Genomic DNA, 17,500 nt, shown 5'->3' on the forward strand with positions numbered 1-17,500 from the left:
ACGCAACCAGGAGGCCCATGAGCGGCTGCTGAAGGTGCGCGACGAGTTCATCCCCACCGTGGTGGCGGCGTCCAACCTGCGCGTGTACTCGTCCGTCACGCACTGCGACATGAAGCTGGGCTACTCGCCGGAGGTGGAGAGCCACTACGTGGAGGGCCTGTGCAAGCAGTTCTACGAGGACATGGTGGACATCATCCAGGCCACCGTGCAGCAGAACTTTGACGCCGAGACGGAGCCCCTGTACGACGAGCTGCTGCAGCACACCTCGCTGTGCCAGACGCACGCCGCCGTCTACGAGTACCGCAGCCAGCCGCTGGACAGCGTGCTGGACCACCTGCTGCCCGCCGCCCAGGGCGGGGGCCGCATGAGCCCCCTGGTGGTGCACGGCGGGCCCTGCACCGGGAAGACCCTGCTGCTGGCCGAGGTGGCCCGGCAGGTGAGGTTGAGGGGGGGGGGGGGGGGGCTCACACACACACACACACACACACACACACACACACACAAAGGTGTCCCCCACATGTCGTTGGTTGGTCTGTGCGTGACCAGGGTTAGGGATAACCCACTTTAAACCCACTTCTAACACCGTGTTACGGGTTGGGCCGTTATGGGGCATGGTCGGGTATGATTCCCGGTCGTGCGGGGACCCGTCCCATGGGTGTGATCAGCCTGAATGTGAGAGGGCATGTTTGCAGGGAAAACTTTTTTAGTTTTGCGTGAATTTCCAAGTGAACGCGACCAACAGAAGCCCTGGTGCTGATCAGAGGGGGGGGGGGGGCTGTCAGGGGGGGGGGGGGGGCCTGTCGGCTCACCAGCCGCTCTGACCCACTTCTGCTGCAGCGGCTTCGCCAGCAACAGCCCCTGCCCCCCCGCCCCCCCCCCCCCCCCTCTCCGGGCCCCGGGGGAAACCTGCTGGCCAGCGCTCAGCCAGGACTTCCTCTTCTGAGGACGGAGTCACTCCTCGTGTCACTCCTTGAGTCACTCCTTGTGTCACTCCTCGTGTCCCTCCTTGTGTCACTCCTCGTGTCACTCCTCGTGTCCCTCCTCGTGTCACTCCTCGTGGGCAGCTGTTAGTGAGGTTTGAGAATAGACCACTATGAATGAACCAAGGAGTGAGGTTTCAGAAGCATCTTCTCCAACCTCACTCCTTGTGTCACTCCTTGTGGCACAAGGAGTGACACGAGGAGTGAGAAGATGCTTCTCAAACCTACCCAGAAGGCCGGGTGTCACGGTGAGACAGACGTCAGTGGTAATATTTCAGCGTGATGTTTCCGCTGGTTGTTCTTGGTGCTCCGCCACGGCCCTCACACTCACGGCTTAAACACACCTGACAGCGTGCAGCTCTAGGTAAACACTGCAGCAGGATGTTCCCGCCTGTCACTTCCTGTTATCCCCTGTGTGCGAGTGTGTGCGTGTGTGTGTGTGTGTGTGTGTGTGTGTGTGTGTGTGCTTGCTCATGTGTCTGTGTGTACAACAGACCGACCCTCCACCAGGGTAAACTGTTTCTCCTGGGAGAGAGGAGGCATGAATGAAACACACAATAAGAACACATGGAGCAGCACACATACACAAGATATCCTGCTACACACACACACTCACACACGCACACAGACACACACACACACACACGCACACAGACACACACACACACACACGCCGCACACACACACACACACACACTCACACACACACTCACACACATACACACACACACACACACACACACACACACGTATAGATCTATAGAGGGAGAGCTAAACGAGAGAGAAAGACAGTTTGAATAATATGCACCGACAGATATGGCATATGAAAGATAGCATTTGCAATGTATTTGGTATTCAAGCACGATGACCACGTCGGGTCAACGCTAATCATTTATTCACGCTTCATGGACAGTATTAGAGACTGCCTCGCTGTTTGCTCCACAGGCAGGTGACCCGTGACATTTCACTCCCTGATTACAAATGTTAGCTCAATTTACTCTGAATGTTATATAAGTTTACTTTTCCTTTGCCAGACCCCTTTTTCATTGGGGACAGCGTGGTCATTGGGGACACTGTGGTCATTGGGGACACTGTGTGGTCATTGGGGACACTGTGGTCATTGGGGACAGCGTGTGGTCATTGGGGACACTGTGTGGTCATTGGGGACAGCGTGTGGTCATTGGGGACACTGTGTGGTCATTGGGGACAGCGTGTGGTCATTGGGGACAGTGTGGTCATTTGGGACAGCGTGTGGTCATTGGGGACAGCGTGTAAGTGCGGGGGATGCGTGTTCATTCTGTTGAATATGCTCCTGTGTCTTCCGCCTTGGGCCCATTCCCGTTGACAGTGTTGAGAAAGTGACCTTCAGGACAAAGGACAAAAGTGTGCTTTATTTCATATAAACACATAAGCCTGGTCCATGGGATTGATTTGAAGTGACTGTGTGGGGTAGCCATCCGAACATCATCCATCCTCCAGACTCTGGGGCTACTACTTCAACCCCGCCCTTATTGTGGTGTAACTGCCTTATGTCCAAGAATTGGAACTACACATAAATAACAGCTGCTTTTTGATGGACAATGTGCTTTTAACTTAGTCAAACCACCTAACCACTATCCGGTTTATGCCTAGAACATCTTTGCATGGGGAAAAGTCTTACTTGTGCATCCAAATGGATTTGAAGTGTATTTAGTCCCCATTGAGCTCCACCTTGACTCTCATTCCTTGCGTCTCTGTCTCTGTTCCCTCAGGCCTACTCCTGGCTGCAGACGGAGATGGGCCCTGAGACCGACCCGGTGGTCATCGTCCGCTTCATCGGCTCCACCCAGGTGTCCATGGACCTCCGCACCCTCCTGCAGAGCATCTGCGAGCAGATCGCCATCAACTACCGCTGCCTGATCCACTTCCTGCCCACCAAGATCCAAGAGATGCGGGACCTCCTGGTCAACCTGCTGGCCGAGGCCTCCTTCCACCGGCCGCTGGTGATCATCCTGGACGCCCTGGAGCAGCTCTCCGACGCCGACGAGGCCCGCAAGCTGTGGTGGTTCCCCGCCCACCTGCCACGGACGGTGCGCATCGTGGTCTCCACCCTGCCCAACAAGCACGGCATCCTGCAGAAGCTCAGGCACCTCATCCACGACGAAGGGCGCTACGTGGAGCTCATCCAGCGGGATCGGAAGGTCTGCAGCCAGACGCTCAAACAGCAGCTGCTCAGGGTGAAGAGGAAAGTCACGTCGGGGCAGCAGATCTATGTCAACGAGGCCCTCGCCAAGTGCACCTTACCCATGTTTGTCAACCTCATCTACAGAGAGGTGGTCCACTGGAGGTCCCACAAGGACGTGGACGACAGGTCCCTGTGCTCCACGGTGCATGAGAGCATCGAGAAGCTCTTCTACTCTGTGGAGAACAAGCTGGGGCAGCGCTTCGTATTCAGAGCGCTGGGCTACATCACCATGGCCAAGGCCGGGTTAACGGAGCTGGAGCTGGAAGACATTCTCTCCCTGGACAACATCGTCCTCGGGGACGTCATCGTGGCGTCGTACCTCAAGAACCCCCTGAGGATCTCCTACGACCTGATCGCCAGGATCAAAGAGGAGCTGGAGGGGTACCTGGTGGAGCGGCAGGTACGCAATGTCACGCTCATGGTCTGGGCCAACAGACACCTCCACCTCATCGCCCAGAAGCTATACCTCAGCAATGAGGAGGACGTCCATCAGATGCACAGCCTCCTTGCAGAGTACTTCCTGGGGGCGTGGTCTGGAGGCAGGAAGAAGATCTTCACCTATGACAACAACCACTTCACTTCCCTGAACATTTCGCATCACAAGAACCCACACCAACAGCCATCCCATGAGAAAACGTCTTCGGACAAGTACTCCTATGACAGGCAGACCCCAGAGCAACCCTGGGTGTTCCAGTGCAACCTCCTAGAGCCAGACATCTTCTTCGTCAACCACAGGAAGATGACGGAGCTCGTCTACCACCTCACCCGGAGTGGCCGCACAGACGACCTCATGTTCGGGGTGATCATGAACTTCAGCTGGCTCTACACCATGATCAAAATCGGTCAGTTTGAAAAGGCACTCACGGACATCGACCTGGCCTACAGTTACTCTCAAGAGAAGGAGCTCAAGTTCTTGGCCACTACTCTCCGTAGCGTAAAGTTGAAAGTGATGAAGAGCCCTGCGTCTTTGTCCGCCGAGCTGCAACAAAGACTCCTGCCGGTGGTCACCTCTCTTCCAAAGCTCAGACACCTTCTGCTGGAGTGTGACAAAGACGGCCCCAAGTACTGCTCCATTGTGCCGCTGCATTCCTCAATGGACGTCACCTACAGTCCGGAGAGACTGCCCCTCTGCTCCAGCTACATGCAGATCGTCGAGATCCTGCCCACCCTCGCCCCAAACATCGTTCTTGTAGCCCTGGAGGACGGGTCCGTAAGCACCTGGGACGTGGAGAGCAGACAACTCCTGAGACAGATCGACACGGCCAGATCTGTGGTGCTTGGCATCCGGCTAACCACGGATGAGAAGTACTTGGTAGTAGCCACAACCAAAAACACATTGCTCATCTATGATAATCACAAGTCCTGCCTTCTGTCTGAGGTGGAGATCAAGGGGTCAAAGCATGGCGGGGTTGCCGGTGACGTGGCGTTCATTAACGGGTTCACCTTGTCCAGCCATCATGCCTTGGCCTGGCTTGAGGCCAGCAAAGAGGTCAATGTAATTGACCTGCTTTACGGTTGGCCGCTCTACCAGTTCCATTGCTGGTATGAGGTCACCTGTGTGCAATGCTCTCCCGATGGGATGTATGCCTTCTGTGGTCAGTACCTTAACAGTGCGACCATCTTTCATCTAGGGAACGGCGACAAGTTAGCCACAGTGACATCTGAGTTTTCCGGGGGCTTTGTCAAGTCCATCCTTGTTCTTGACACCATCAACCAGATGGTGATGGTTGACAACGAGGGCAGTCTTTCGGTGTGGAACACCAAAGACATCAATAACCCGAGGTTGATGGAGGATTACGATTGTCGAGGGGATGAGAGCGAGGTGGTGAGCATCGAGTTATCTGAGGACCAGCGGTCGATTCTCATCTGCAAGTCCATGAGCATTGAGGTTCTGGACACAAAGCTGTGGAAGATGGTGGAGAAGTTCAAAGCCAAACGTACAGAGCTTTTTGTGGCCGCTGTTCTCTCCAAGAACGGCCAAAGTATTGTGGCCTCCATGGAGAACACCTCCTCCATCTTTGTTTGGCGGAGAGACAGTGGACAATGCATGGCCAGTCTGATCGAGATCTCTGGGGCTATTGTCAAACTAATCAAGTCCACCCACCACAATCTGCTCCTCTCTGTAGCCAGTAGCGGAGTGCTCTCGGTCTGGGACATTGACATCATCACAGCCATGTCCAACATCGACAAAACAGGAAAGAAGATCCAGACACTGCAGTTGTCCGGCAGGGAAGACTATGTGTTTACCATGGATGGGTCAGAGGCAATCCACAAGTGGAACTTCAACACAGGCTTCATCGAAACCATCTTCAAGCACGAGGGCATCGTGGAGAACTGTGTCCTGACCTCCTCAGGGGATCTCATGGTTACCTCAGATGACAAGTGCTGCCAGTACATCTGGCAGACCGGCACCGGAGAGAATATCTTCCGCATCAACGGGCAGAAGATATCTCAGCTCCTGATCACCCACAACGACCAGTTTGTTGTGTCCCTCTGCGAGCAGAATGCCTCTAGGGTCTGGAGGCTGGCCACCGGGCATAAGGTGTGCAACATCTTAGTTACCCTCCAGAATGCACTGATCACCACTGCCAACACTTTCCTTGTGGGAACGACAAAAAACAAACTCCTGGCCGTAAGCCTTTGGTCAGGCAGCGTGTCAAAGAAGTTTGTCTGCGACGATGGCATCACCATTATCAACTTCAAGCTCATTCCCGACTGTCCTGATTGTGTGGTATTCATAACATCTACAGAGACTGTCTTCATTTGGAGCGTGGCGGATGAATCAGTCTGCAGGAGGGTCCAGTTGCCGACCAACTTCCTTAAGAACCTAGAAGACTTCCAGATTTCACCCAATGGGAAATTAGGTATCGTCTCCAAGGGCGACGAAAACATCAACGTCCTGGACCTTCACAGTGGGAAGCTGAGACTGGTCCACGCCGCTGGCATGATATGGCGACAGAAACTTTCCCGAGACGGCCGATACCTGGTGTACATCTGCTTCCAGAACAGTGATGAGGACGACGAGGCTGGCGTGGTCTCCAACCTGATCGTGATGCGCTTGGCCGACGGCAAAAGCATCGGCACGTGTTCACTTTACAAGACGCCCACCTATCTCTGCCTTTCCCAGCGAGCGCTCAACATCATCATCGGCTTCGAGGACGGCAGCATTGGCACGTACACGGTGGTGGACCGCGTGGACGCCGCGCTCAAGATCAAGATCGCGACCTCTAACAGCCGACAGATAGTCAACAACGCCTCGCAGAAGGTGCGCCCCAAGTGCGGGAACCACTCTTTTAAGACGATCGCTGACTGCATCTGGAGGGAGTCCACTGAGATCTTCTCGAGGGACAGTCCTATCAACGTGTCAGACTCTGGCGAGGCTGAGACCATAGCGCCCTCCAAGAAGAGCGAGCTGCTGCAGTGAAGAGATGGTTATGGGCGAGGGATGAGATTAATGTGAAGGTAGATGGAGTGGTAGGGTTCCCTGTTTACAGCCAAGTATGTCCGCTGCAGATTTTCAGCCCCCTGGGTAGTTTCTGGGTTGAACACAATTACCGCTGCATTTGTCATATATTGCTTAACTTCCAACTTGATGTAATTATATCATTTTTTGTGTTAAACTTGAAGACTGTTAAATTAATTATTGGTTTTGTTTTGTTTGCATCTTATGAAAATAAGGGAAATTAAAAAAAACTATTGTTTGTGGTATTCGTTTGCCATTTTGTGTCCTTTCAGCATTTGAAGTTATGATTCAAATGTCGTGGCTAAACATGTCCAAAGCCATTCCAGTGAATTCCACCATTCTACTTTGTACATTTTGATCTAGTTCACGTTGTGCACATTAAGCCATAATGTGGTCACCACAGGTATATTTAAGTTTGTATGTTTGTATATCAGTTGGTACTGTAAAAAAGAAGAACAATGAATACTTGTACATATCTCTTAATGGCTGCTGCAGTTTTGTGCAACTCCTTAAAATTGTTATGTTGTGCTTAATGCAATCAAGTGAGTGCCTGGAATACAAATGTTATTTTATGTGCAGATTAGATTATAAGAATAATGAAAATGCAGGGAATTTGTAAACACAACATACACAAAACCTACACAGAACTAAAGACATGGTTCATCATGGTAAAATTAAAACCGAAATGATCATTATATTGAAAAATGATTCAAATTGTGTCAATGGATATTTTTTCCTATGATCATTATTGATATATGACTTGCTTACATTTCCATATGAAAGTGGAAGTACCTGCATTTTCCAAGTCCATGAATAGTCCATGAATAACCATATGGTAGAGTTTACAGAGCATACTACATATGCATATAACCAGTGTTCTTACTTTAGAATGAGCAATGAGTTTGGTTTGGTATTAAACATATTAAGTAGAAGAGGTCAGAGTATTGTCTTAAATATCTTAGACACAGTTCATTAATTCAGTCACAAAAAGTTGACTTTATGTACACTTTAACATCACGTGAAATAGAAAGTGATCTAGAAAAAAAGTGTGAAGTGATACAAGACTCTCTCTCTCTCTCTCTCTCTCTCTCTCTCTCTCTCTCTCTCTCTCTCTCTCTCTCTCTCTCTCTCTCTCTCTCTCTCTCTCTCTCTCTCTCTCTCTCTCTCTCTCTCTCTCTCTCTCTCTCTCTCTCTCACACACACACACACACACACTACATTGACAGCTTTAAACATCCACATATGTAGAGATTAGCATTTTTTATGTCATGAATTGGCATGAAAAAGGCTGAAATAAAAGGTTTATTGTGACAACATTTGTGGAGTAGTCATGATCGCTGGAGCTGTGTCTTGCTAGTACTAGCATGTTTGCTAGCTTGTTTTGGTGGTTTAGTTCTACATTGATAAATATTGATAATCATACATTACGAGGTTCAATTCATATAAAAAACTAAACTAAAACTTCTTCCTTCAAGGATATGAAATCACAAAAAAATCACAAACCTGTCTCACTTTTACTTGTAATGTTAAAGGGCTAATCTGTCTAATATTGTAAGTTTACCTCTGTTTTTTCCTCTGGCCCACTTTTGAGAACTGTAGCATTATTGAGCTTTAAAACGACTTAATTTATTTTCAAAATCCACATTTTATAAATTGAGAAATATCTTTCCTCGTATTTGCCAAAGTTGTCTTTTAAGTTTGGTGTTTTGATTGGTTGACGGATGTAGTATTTGCTTTTGAGGCCTGTTTCAGAGTTTAAAACAAATATGATAGAGAAAATGTTTTATCTTTGCTATGAAGTTTATCTGAGTCCCCATAACATATATTGGAATGCCAACTGAAGAGTATATTTGAATGTGTCCATACGAAAGTCACGCTATTACTGTATGTTATGTAACTTGAATGACTTTATAACTTCAATGTTTGCGACTCCTGGTTGACATACTGGTATTGAATGTTTCTATAGTATTATTTGTATTGTCCAGACTGATCTACCTTTAGAGATTTATATTTTCATAAATGTTGTACTTACATTTTGTTACAAAGTTGTTTAACTGGAATTCTGACAGAAATGAAAAACGTAGTTATGAAGCAATATGAACTAGTGTGTATGCATTGTTTGTATGAAGCCTTTCAACGTAATAAAATGGTTAATTTCCTTGCCTCCAGGACTTGTCTGAATGTAGAGCTGCTAACAGCAGAGCCTGTGAGCAAGGCACGGCAGACAACCCCTGGCCACGCTGAGTCAGTGTGTGGGCGCCGCAGCTAACATTTGACCTTGTACTTTGGTCTAGTCTGCCCTCCAGGCCCACTCGTCTCTGCACATCCTTTACATGGACTGTCTATTTACTTCAACAAAACGGCCCTTCTGATAATACTGATTTCTTTTTTGGAAAATAAATAACTAACTAACACATAACGTTACTACAGCACTAACATAATGTTACTAGAGGACTAACATAACGTTACTACAGCACTAACATAATGTTACTACAGCACTAACATAACGTTACTAGAGCACTAACACATAATGTTACTACAGCTCTAACATAACGTTACTACAGCACTAACATAACGTTACCACAGCTCTAACATAACGTTACCACAGCTCTAACATAACGTTACTAGAGCACTAATATAACGTTACTAGAGCACTAATATAACGTTACTAGAGCACTAACATAACGTTACTACAGCACTAACATAATGTTACTACAGCACTAACATAACGTTACTAGAGCACTAACACATAACGTTACTACAGCACTAACATAACGTTACTAGAGGACTAACAACGTTACTACAGCACTAACATAATGTTACTACAGCACTAACATAACGTTACTACAGCACTAACATAATGTTACTACAGCTCTAACATAACGTTACTACAGCACTAACATAACGTTACTAGAGGACTAACATAACGTTACTACAGCACTAACATAACATTACTACAGCACTAACATAACGTTACTACAGCACTAACATAATGTTACTACAGCTCTAACATAACGTTACTACAGCACTAACATAACGTTACTACAGCACTAACATAACGTTACTAGAGGACTAACATAACGTTACTACAGCACTAACATAATGTTACTACAGCACTAACATAACGTTACTAGAGCACTAACACATAACGTTACTACAGCACTAACATAACGTTACTAGAGGACTAACATAACGTTACTACAGCACTAACATAATGTTACTACAGCACTAACATAACGTTACTAGAGCACTAACACATAATGTTACTACAGCTCTAACATAACGTTACTACAGCACTAACATAATGTTACTACAGCTCTAACATAACGTTACTACAGCACTAACATAACGTTACTAGAGGACTAACATAACGTTACTACAGCACTAACATAACATTACTACAGCACTAACATAACGTTACTACAGCACTAACATAATGTTACTACAGCTCTAACATAACGTTACTACAGCACTAACATAGCGTTACTACAGCACTAACATAACGTTACCACAGCATTAACATAACGTTACTACAGCTCTAACATAACGTTACTACAGCACTAACATAACGATACTACAGCTCTAACATAACATTACTACAGCACTAACATAACGTTACTACAGCTCTAACATAACGTTACTACAGCACTAACATAACGTTACTACAGCACTAACATAACGATACTACAGCTCTAACATAACGTTACTACAGCACTAACATAACGTTACTACAGCACTAACAACGATACTACAGCTCTAACATAACGTTACTACAGCACTAACATAACGTTACTACAACTCTAACATAACGTTACCACAACTCTAACATAACGTTACTACAGCACAAACATAACATTACTACAGCTCTAACATAACGTTACTACAGCTCTAACATATAACATTACAACAGCACTAACATAACATTACTACAGCACTAACATAACGTTACTACAACTCTAACATAACGTTACTACAGCACTAACATAACGTTATTACAGCTCTAACATAACATTACTACAGCACTAACATAACGTTACCATAGCTCTAACATAACGTTACTACAGCTCTAACACATAACGCTCGTGGTGGTTAGGCTGTTATGGATTCCCAGCCCAAAGGTTCTCAGTTTGGTACTAAGAGCAAGATATTCACCCAGTATCCCTGCATAAATGACATGTATCTCAAATTTACTGTACGCATGTGTGTGTGTGGGTGCGTGTGTGTGCGTGTCTACGTGCGTGTGTGTGCTTCTCCTCTGGGGATAAGCACATGGCTAATCCACAGAGTGCCGCTGTTGACAGCCTCATATTGAGACACACACACACACACACACACACCCACGGTGGCGTTGGGGAGGAGGAGTGGTGGAGGAGGGTCTGATGGCCCAGTAACGGCTCTTACGGTGGAACAACCAGACAGGCTGGAGGATATTTCCCCAACATGCGCTGACAATGTCTTTATAATTAGGCCTTGATCACCTGGAGCTCTCACCAAGCTCACACACACACACACACACACAGCACACACACACACACACACACACACACACACAGCTCACACACACACACACACACACACACACACACAGCACACAGACACACACACACACAGCTCACACACACACACACACACACACAGCACACACACACACACACACAGCACACACACACACACACACACATCAGGGATAGAATTTGGATTAGCCAATAAAGTCTTGAAGGTAAAAAAATAAATAAAGCATTTCAGGGTTTTAATTTCCCAGTGGAGACAATGTGTGTGTGTTTATGTCCGCGTGAGCGTAGTGTGTGTACTCCTCTGTCGCCACGGTGACAGTGGCTCCGGAGCAGAGTGCTACGAGCACATGAGCCAGGGCCACGGTGGGGGGGCCACGGCGGGCCCCTGGGGGGGCCACGGCGGGCCCCTGCAGCTACCTGTAATGAAGAGGGAGGAGGAGAGGACCTAATGGAGCACACGTGCCCTGCGGTGTGTGCAGTAGCTCGGTACAGTAGGACTCGTCCTGCTGTTTGCTTAAGCTTGAATAACAAACCCTGGGAGTCCCCGACCAACCCCCCCCCCCCCCTCTGAGTCTATAGTCTCCTGTCCCCCCCCCCCCCCCCTGTGGACACTTATCCAAAGACACTCACAAGTCAGGCCGAGAACATTCAAAGCACAATGAAGATGTGAGTAACAATGTATGTAACATCAAACATTACATTTGAATCTCTTTGTGCGTCTATTCGGCTATACTTGTGTCCATCAATCTATATGCAAAAGTAAAGCACATCAGAGAGGAGTCTGGATCTAAATAGCGCAGGTTTATCTCCCTGGTTACCTAGTACTGTTGGAAATGAGTAACCAGCCGCTGTCTCGCTCTGCGGTCAACACACCTGGGCCATGTTTGTCATGGAAAAGCCCTTGACCAGAATGTGGAATGTTTACAAAAGGCCCAATGGCATTGATTGGTCTGTTGGGTCGGAGACAGAGCTCACATTCATATGCACCTGTTGACCTGCTCAGAGCTCACATTCATATGCACCTGTTGACCTGCTCAGAGCTCACATTCATATAGACCTGTTGACCTGCTCAGAGCTCACATTCATATAGACCTGTGGACCTGCTCAGAGCTCACATTCATATAGACCTGTTGACCTGCTCAGAGCTCACATTCATATAGACCTGTGGACCTGTTCAGAGCAGCAGAAGAAGCCTGGTTCACAGACATGACGAGTAGGAAATGTGATGTAAATGCAACAACACAAGGTCTCACAAGGACGCTCCGGTCCGTCACACGGTCACATGGTTCTGTTGTTGTTGTTGTTGTTGGGAGGGAATCACCCCTGCCATGTTTGTTTTTAGAACTTCTGGTGTCTCCTTGAGTACACACCCTCTCTCCACCCCCTGTGGCGTGTGTGTGAGTGTGTGTGTGTGTGTGTGTTTGTGTGTGTGTGTGTGTGTGTGTGTGTGTGTGTGCGTGCGTGCGTGCGTGCGTGCGTGTGTGCGTGTGAGTATGTGTGTGTGTGTGTGTGTGTGTGAGCTCATTTAGGAGGACTGGTCTTTTGAGTCGGATGCTTGAACTCTGAATGATGACCTCAGGTCTACACTGTGCATCATAAAGTGTAGACCTGTTCTCTGAGCTGAAAGAGTCCAGTGTATGTACTGCTGCTAAATCATTTCCATTAAGACACAATCATGTGGAGTGTGTGTGGATGATGGCTGGTTGAAGCAGCCTCAGCTGGCCCAGTCTGACGACTCTGGGCTGGGGAGGCTGCACACCTGTTGAGTAATCAGTGAGCACAGATTGAACCAGCCGTCACACACACACACACACTCTTTATAAACCCGTCTCCAACATCCCCGGCCTTGCGTCCAGTAAAGCCACCAAGGTCGAGTGTAGCATTGTTACAAATACATCAAAAATATACACAAGTTGTACAGTTACAGTGGCCATGGTATGTGCAAATGTTCACAGTTCTAGGTTTAACAATATGTGCAATGTCCAAGAATATTGTGTCGAAGAATGTTCATCATCATCATCATCATCCTCCTCTTCCTCTCCACATATGCATTCTGATCTCTGCCATCACACCTCCGAATCTAAACATCCAACTTAAAAGACGCAGTCCACCTGTCCACACACACACACACACACACACACGGCAAGAACGGCCACTTGCTGTTATAGAGGGCAGTTCCACAGGGACTGGTCCATACTAGTTGTGCTGGTGTTCCCCTGCTCTGGCGGGTTGTTCTGAGTGTGAGTGCAGTAATTGATATGTGACGTCTGAAAGCGAACGCTTTGTTGACCAGACAAAGTGTCAACCTGAATCCCAGCCCAGAGTGGCGTGCCAGCAGCCGTCCTCTGGTGAGATATAAAGCTAATAAAAATAGATCTATGTTTGGTTCATTCCAGGAAATACTTTGTTTTACATTCAAGGGTGCTACATGAAACGATGTATTCTGCATTGTGATTTTGGTGCTACTGTTCTAATAGGTCCATTACTGCACACATGAATGAATGTGTTATAATGGAATATTATTTTTTTTATTATTCATAAAGGAACTTCATTGACTTTATATAATTCTACTCATAGGATCCTAAAGCCTTCTCTGATTGCCAAGTGCTAAATCAAATCTTTTTGTGACCTTGTCTTTGCATCTCCCTGCACTCCTCAGTGTAGCGTACGCAGGAGGGTTGAATATAAATCACCCGGTCCACCTCTCACTCTCTCAGGCAATCTACACTCTCTCCCCTTTAAAATATACAGGACACGAAACCCAAGACCAGCTCCTCTCCTCTGTGGCCAAACGGACAACAGAAACCAACTCAAGTAGGTTTGTTCTGTTGTCCAGAGGCCAGGAAACAGATAATAATACGCACAGTGTAGATCCTGAACCCTTGATTCACTACACCTGCCTGCTCTACAAAGGTTGCTTGGTTCATTCCATCGTATCCACTTAGAAGGTGGCTCATTACAAAGGGCTCACACAGCACAAGTGACTTATGTGTGCTTTTCCTAATAAGAAACTTTAAAAATGACATTTGTTCAATGTAGATTTATTGACTGATTGATCCTTCCCTATCTGACCATTTGTGTGTCTTCATTGATATATTCTTTATTCCTGACAAACAAGTCAGCTCAAATGTTGTTAAAAAACGGTACATCACTGAGGATTCTAGTGCCCTCTTTTAAAAGGCTATCTCGACGCTACCACCCCTCACCGTCAAGTTCTGCTGATGATCCGGTAGAAACTTTAATTCCAAAATGTTGAATGTCATATTTGTCATTGTACAGAAATGCTGGAGAAATGCTGCCTCTAACCGGTCCGGTAAGAGCACTGGAAACAAACTTCACCTCCGTCAGTCTATAGAGAGAGCCTCCGTCTATAGAGAGAGCCTCCGTCAGTCTATAGAGAGAGCCTCCGTCAGTCTATAGAGAGAGCCTCCGTCTATAGAGAGACTTTTTTATTGACAAGTCTGAATGAATTAGACATGCTATCAATGTTTCAGTTTGAAACATGAATGTTGCATGTTTATTAAGACCATGTCGCCACATTACTTCATGTGCATTAAGAAGATATGTGGCAATGAGGACAGGAGTGAATTCCCTAGACTACAAACTCTTAGGGAAACAGCGACTCAACTGAAGCCCCTGCTGCCCGATGCTCTCCCTACCAGCTTCACTGCTGACACACAGACAGAACTATTGATGTTCTTATGGATTCAGAGCTTCATCTCTAGAGCCTCATCCAGTCAGTGGTATATGAATATGTGGACAGGGCTAGTGATGGTTTGAAGGGTGACGTTATGAGTGAGTGAGTGACGCCAGTGGACAGCTCTAGTGATGGTGTGAAGGGTGACATTATGAGTGAGTGAGTGACTCCAGTGGACAGGTCTAGTGATGGTGTGAAGGGTGACATTATGAGTGAGTGAGTGACTCCAGTGGACAGGTCTAGTGATGGTGTGAAGGGTGACGTTATGAGTGAGTGAGTGACTCCAGTGGACAGCTCTAGTGATGGTGTGAAGGGTGACGTTGTGAGTGAGTGAGTGACTCCAGTGGACAGCTCTAGTGATGGTGTGAAGGGTGACGTTGTGAGTGAGTGAGGAGAGAAGCAGAGGAGTAGACACTGTGCCTCGGGGGAGAGGATCTGTTTCAGGGGTCACCAGCAGGTTCTGAATACAGGACCATGACCGCCACCGCACCGCGTGGAGGGCAGACAGCAGGGGGCCCCGTCGTGTGACGCCCCCTGTGGTCCATCTGGAAACGCTTCTTATAGAGGATCAAGAATGCTGCTCCGCTCGGTTTTCAACACACGATATCATAATAACACACAGAGGCATGCACACACGCACACACGCACACACGCACACACACACACACATACACAGACATGCACACACCCACACACACACAGATAAACTTACTCTACGCTCTCCACACTCTTTTGTGTAAACACACACACACACACACACACACACACACGCACACACACATCTTCTTGACTTCCGACCAGAGTAGGATCCGGCAGACAAGACCACAGCTTGTCAGAAGTTGCTTGACTTGTTCTAAACAATTTTACAATTCATATACAGCAGGCCTACTTAGGCAGTCAACACTGGGCCAGGAGGCAGGAGGCTATCTTCAAGACTCTTTGATAGATTGAAGTCGCTACAATCTCTGCTGTAGCAGTTATTTTTTAACAACTGGCACCCAAATATTTTATAGAAATCACATTTTAAAAAGAGAAACACTTTTTCTTTTAGTCTATAGAAATATAGAAATATAGAAAAAAATATTATATCACTTTCAAATAAAAGTATACAACTTAGTATACTGAGTAATGTTTTTATGCAGATACAATTGCGACTCCTGATTTGGGATGTAATCGTAATCTTTGCGGGGTGGGAGGGGGGGAGCTCTAATTCCAGATCAGACCTTCCAGGGGGGCGGTACCGGTCCACGCTACCAACCAATCACCGATTGGGAGCTAAAGGAAGCGGTGCCGCCCACTGTACGCTCGGACCCTTGGATCGTAGAGGCTCATTCAAACAGCGTAGTGGAGACATGGGACCAGGAGTCACGGGTGGGGGGACGGCTCTATCACAGCACCACAACAAAGCCTCTGAAGCCAGCAGTCTACTTCTACTGAGGGACCATGAAGTTATTCACTGGGAATAACTTCTTTCTTCTGTTTGTTTCTAAAGCTGTAACGGAATATCATCGAGTTTTAATTACCACTCACGTTATTCCCGGGACTCTTGATGCCTAGGGCAGCGGGCCACACCTTCGTTTAGCGCAACAGGTAGGTTTAATAAGGGTCTCTCTCTCTCTCTCTCTCTTACACACACACACACACACACACACACACACACACACACACACACACACACACACACACACACACACACACATAAAAAGTTAGTGAGTTACAGTATATTCCTACAGCCTTTATATGACTCTAGTGTTCATGAGAAACGGTAGAACGCCGCTGTGCGCTGCCATATGGCAGGTAGACAGGTAGAAAGCTAGACAGGTAGTCAGGTAGTCAGGTAGACAGGTAGAGAGGTAGTCAGGTATACAGGTGTAGTCAGGTAGACAGGTAGTCAGGGAGACAGGTAGTCATGGAGACAGGTAGACAGGTATAGAGGTAGACAGGTAGTCAGGTATAGAGGTAGTCAGGTATAGAGGTAGACAGGTATAGAGGTAGACAGGTATAGAGGTAGTCAGGTATAGAGGTAGTCAGGTATAGAGGTAGACAGGTATAGAGGTAGTCAGGTATAGAGGTAGACAGGTAGTCAGGTATAGAGGTAGACAGGTAGTCAGGTATAGAGGTAGACAGGTAGTCAGGTATAGAGGTAGACAGGTAGTCAGGTAGAGAGGTAGACAGGTAGTCAGGTAGAGAGGTAGACAGGTGGTCATGTAGACAGGTAGACAGGTGGTCAGGTAGACAGGTAGAGAGGTAGAGAGGTACTCTGCTCTCCAGGTAGTGAGGCAACATGTCTAAAGCTTAATTTATTAACGTCACATTGTGTATGCATGATGTTCATCATCGTTATGACCTACTTATTTAAATATGGGCAAATATAAACTATGGTCAATGATAAAAAAACAAACGACACAAACAAACAAACACACGACATGGGGCTTCTTCAGCTAGAAGTTAATCATTATAGGGGAAAGGCTTCTCTATTAAGTCACTAGGTACCACTTGGTTTAGTGTGTATGCTTTTCATTTGTGATTTTGTGCAACACATGCTTGTATACATTCCTAATAGTCAATCATTCTGTCATATCAAACATTTCATGTTATGTGTATGATTCTGTTTTTAAAAAG

At 47.0% G+C, this 17,500-nt stretch overlaps 2 protein-coding genes across 2 annotated transcripts in view; both read left to right on the forward strand.

Annotated features, from left to right (window-relative positions):
• LOC311368780 (NACHT and WD repeat domain-containing protein 2-like) overlaps nt 1–6,628 on the forward strand; it is a gene marked incomplete at both ends in the record, with an annotated part of 54,143 nt that extends 47,515 nt beyond the window's left edge. Inside the window, 2 exons of the mRNA XM_084487556.1 lie at nt 11–436; nt 2,732–6,628. Coding sequence (XP_084343682.1) covers nt 11–436; nt 2,732–6,628 — 4,323 coding nt within the window. The remainder of the gene's footprint in view (nt 1–10; nt 437–2,731) is intronic.
• A 9,620-nt stretch (nt 6,629–16,248) lies between these two features.
• LOC311368368 (uncharacterized protein) overlaps nt 16,249–17,500 on the forward strand; it is a 19,795-nt gene continuing 18,543 nt past the window's right edge. The window contains exon 1 of the mRNA XM_084487169.1: nt 16,249–16,468. The gene's annotated coding sequence lies outside the window, so the exon portion shown is untranslated. The remainder of the gene's footprint in view (nt 16,469–17,500) is intronic.

Source organism: Micromesistius poutassou (genome assembly GCF_964030765.1).
Source record: "Micromesistius poutassou genome assembly, chromosome: 23".
Classification (NCBI taxonomy): domain Eukaryota; kingdom Metazoa; phylum Chordata; class Actinopteri; order Gadiformes; family Gadidae; genus Micromesistius; species Micromesistius poutassou.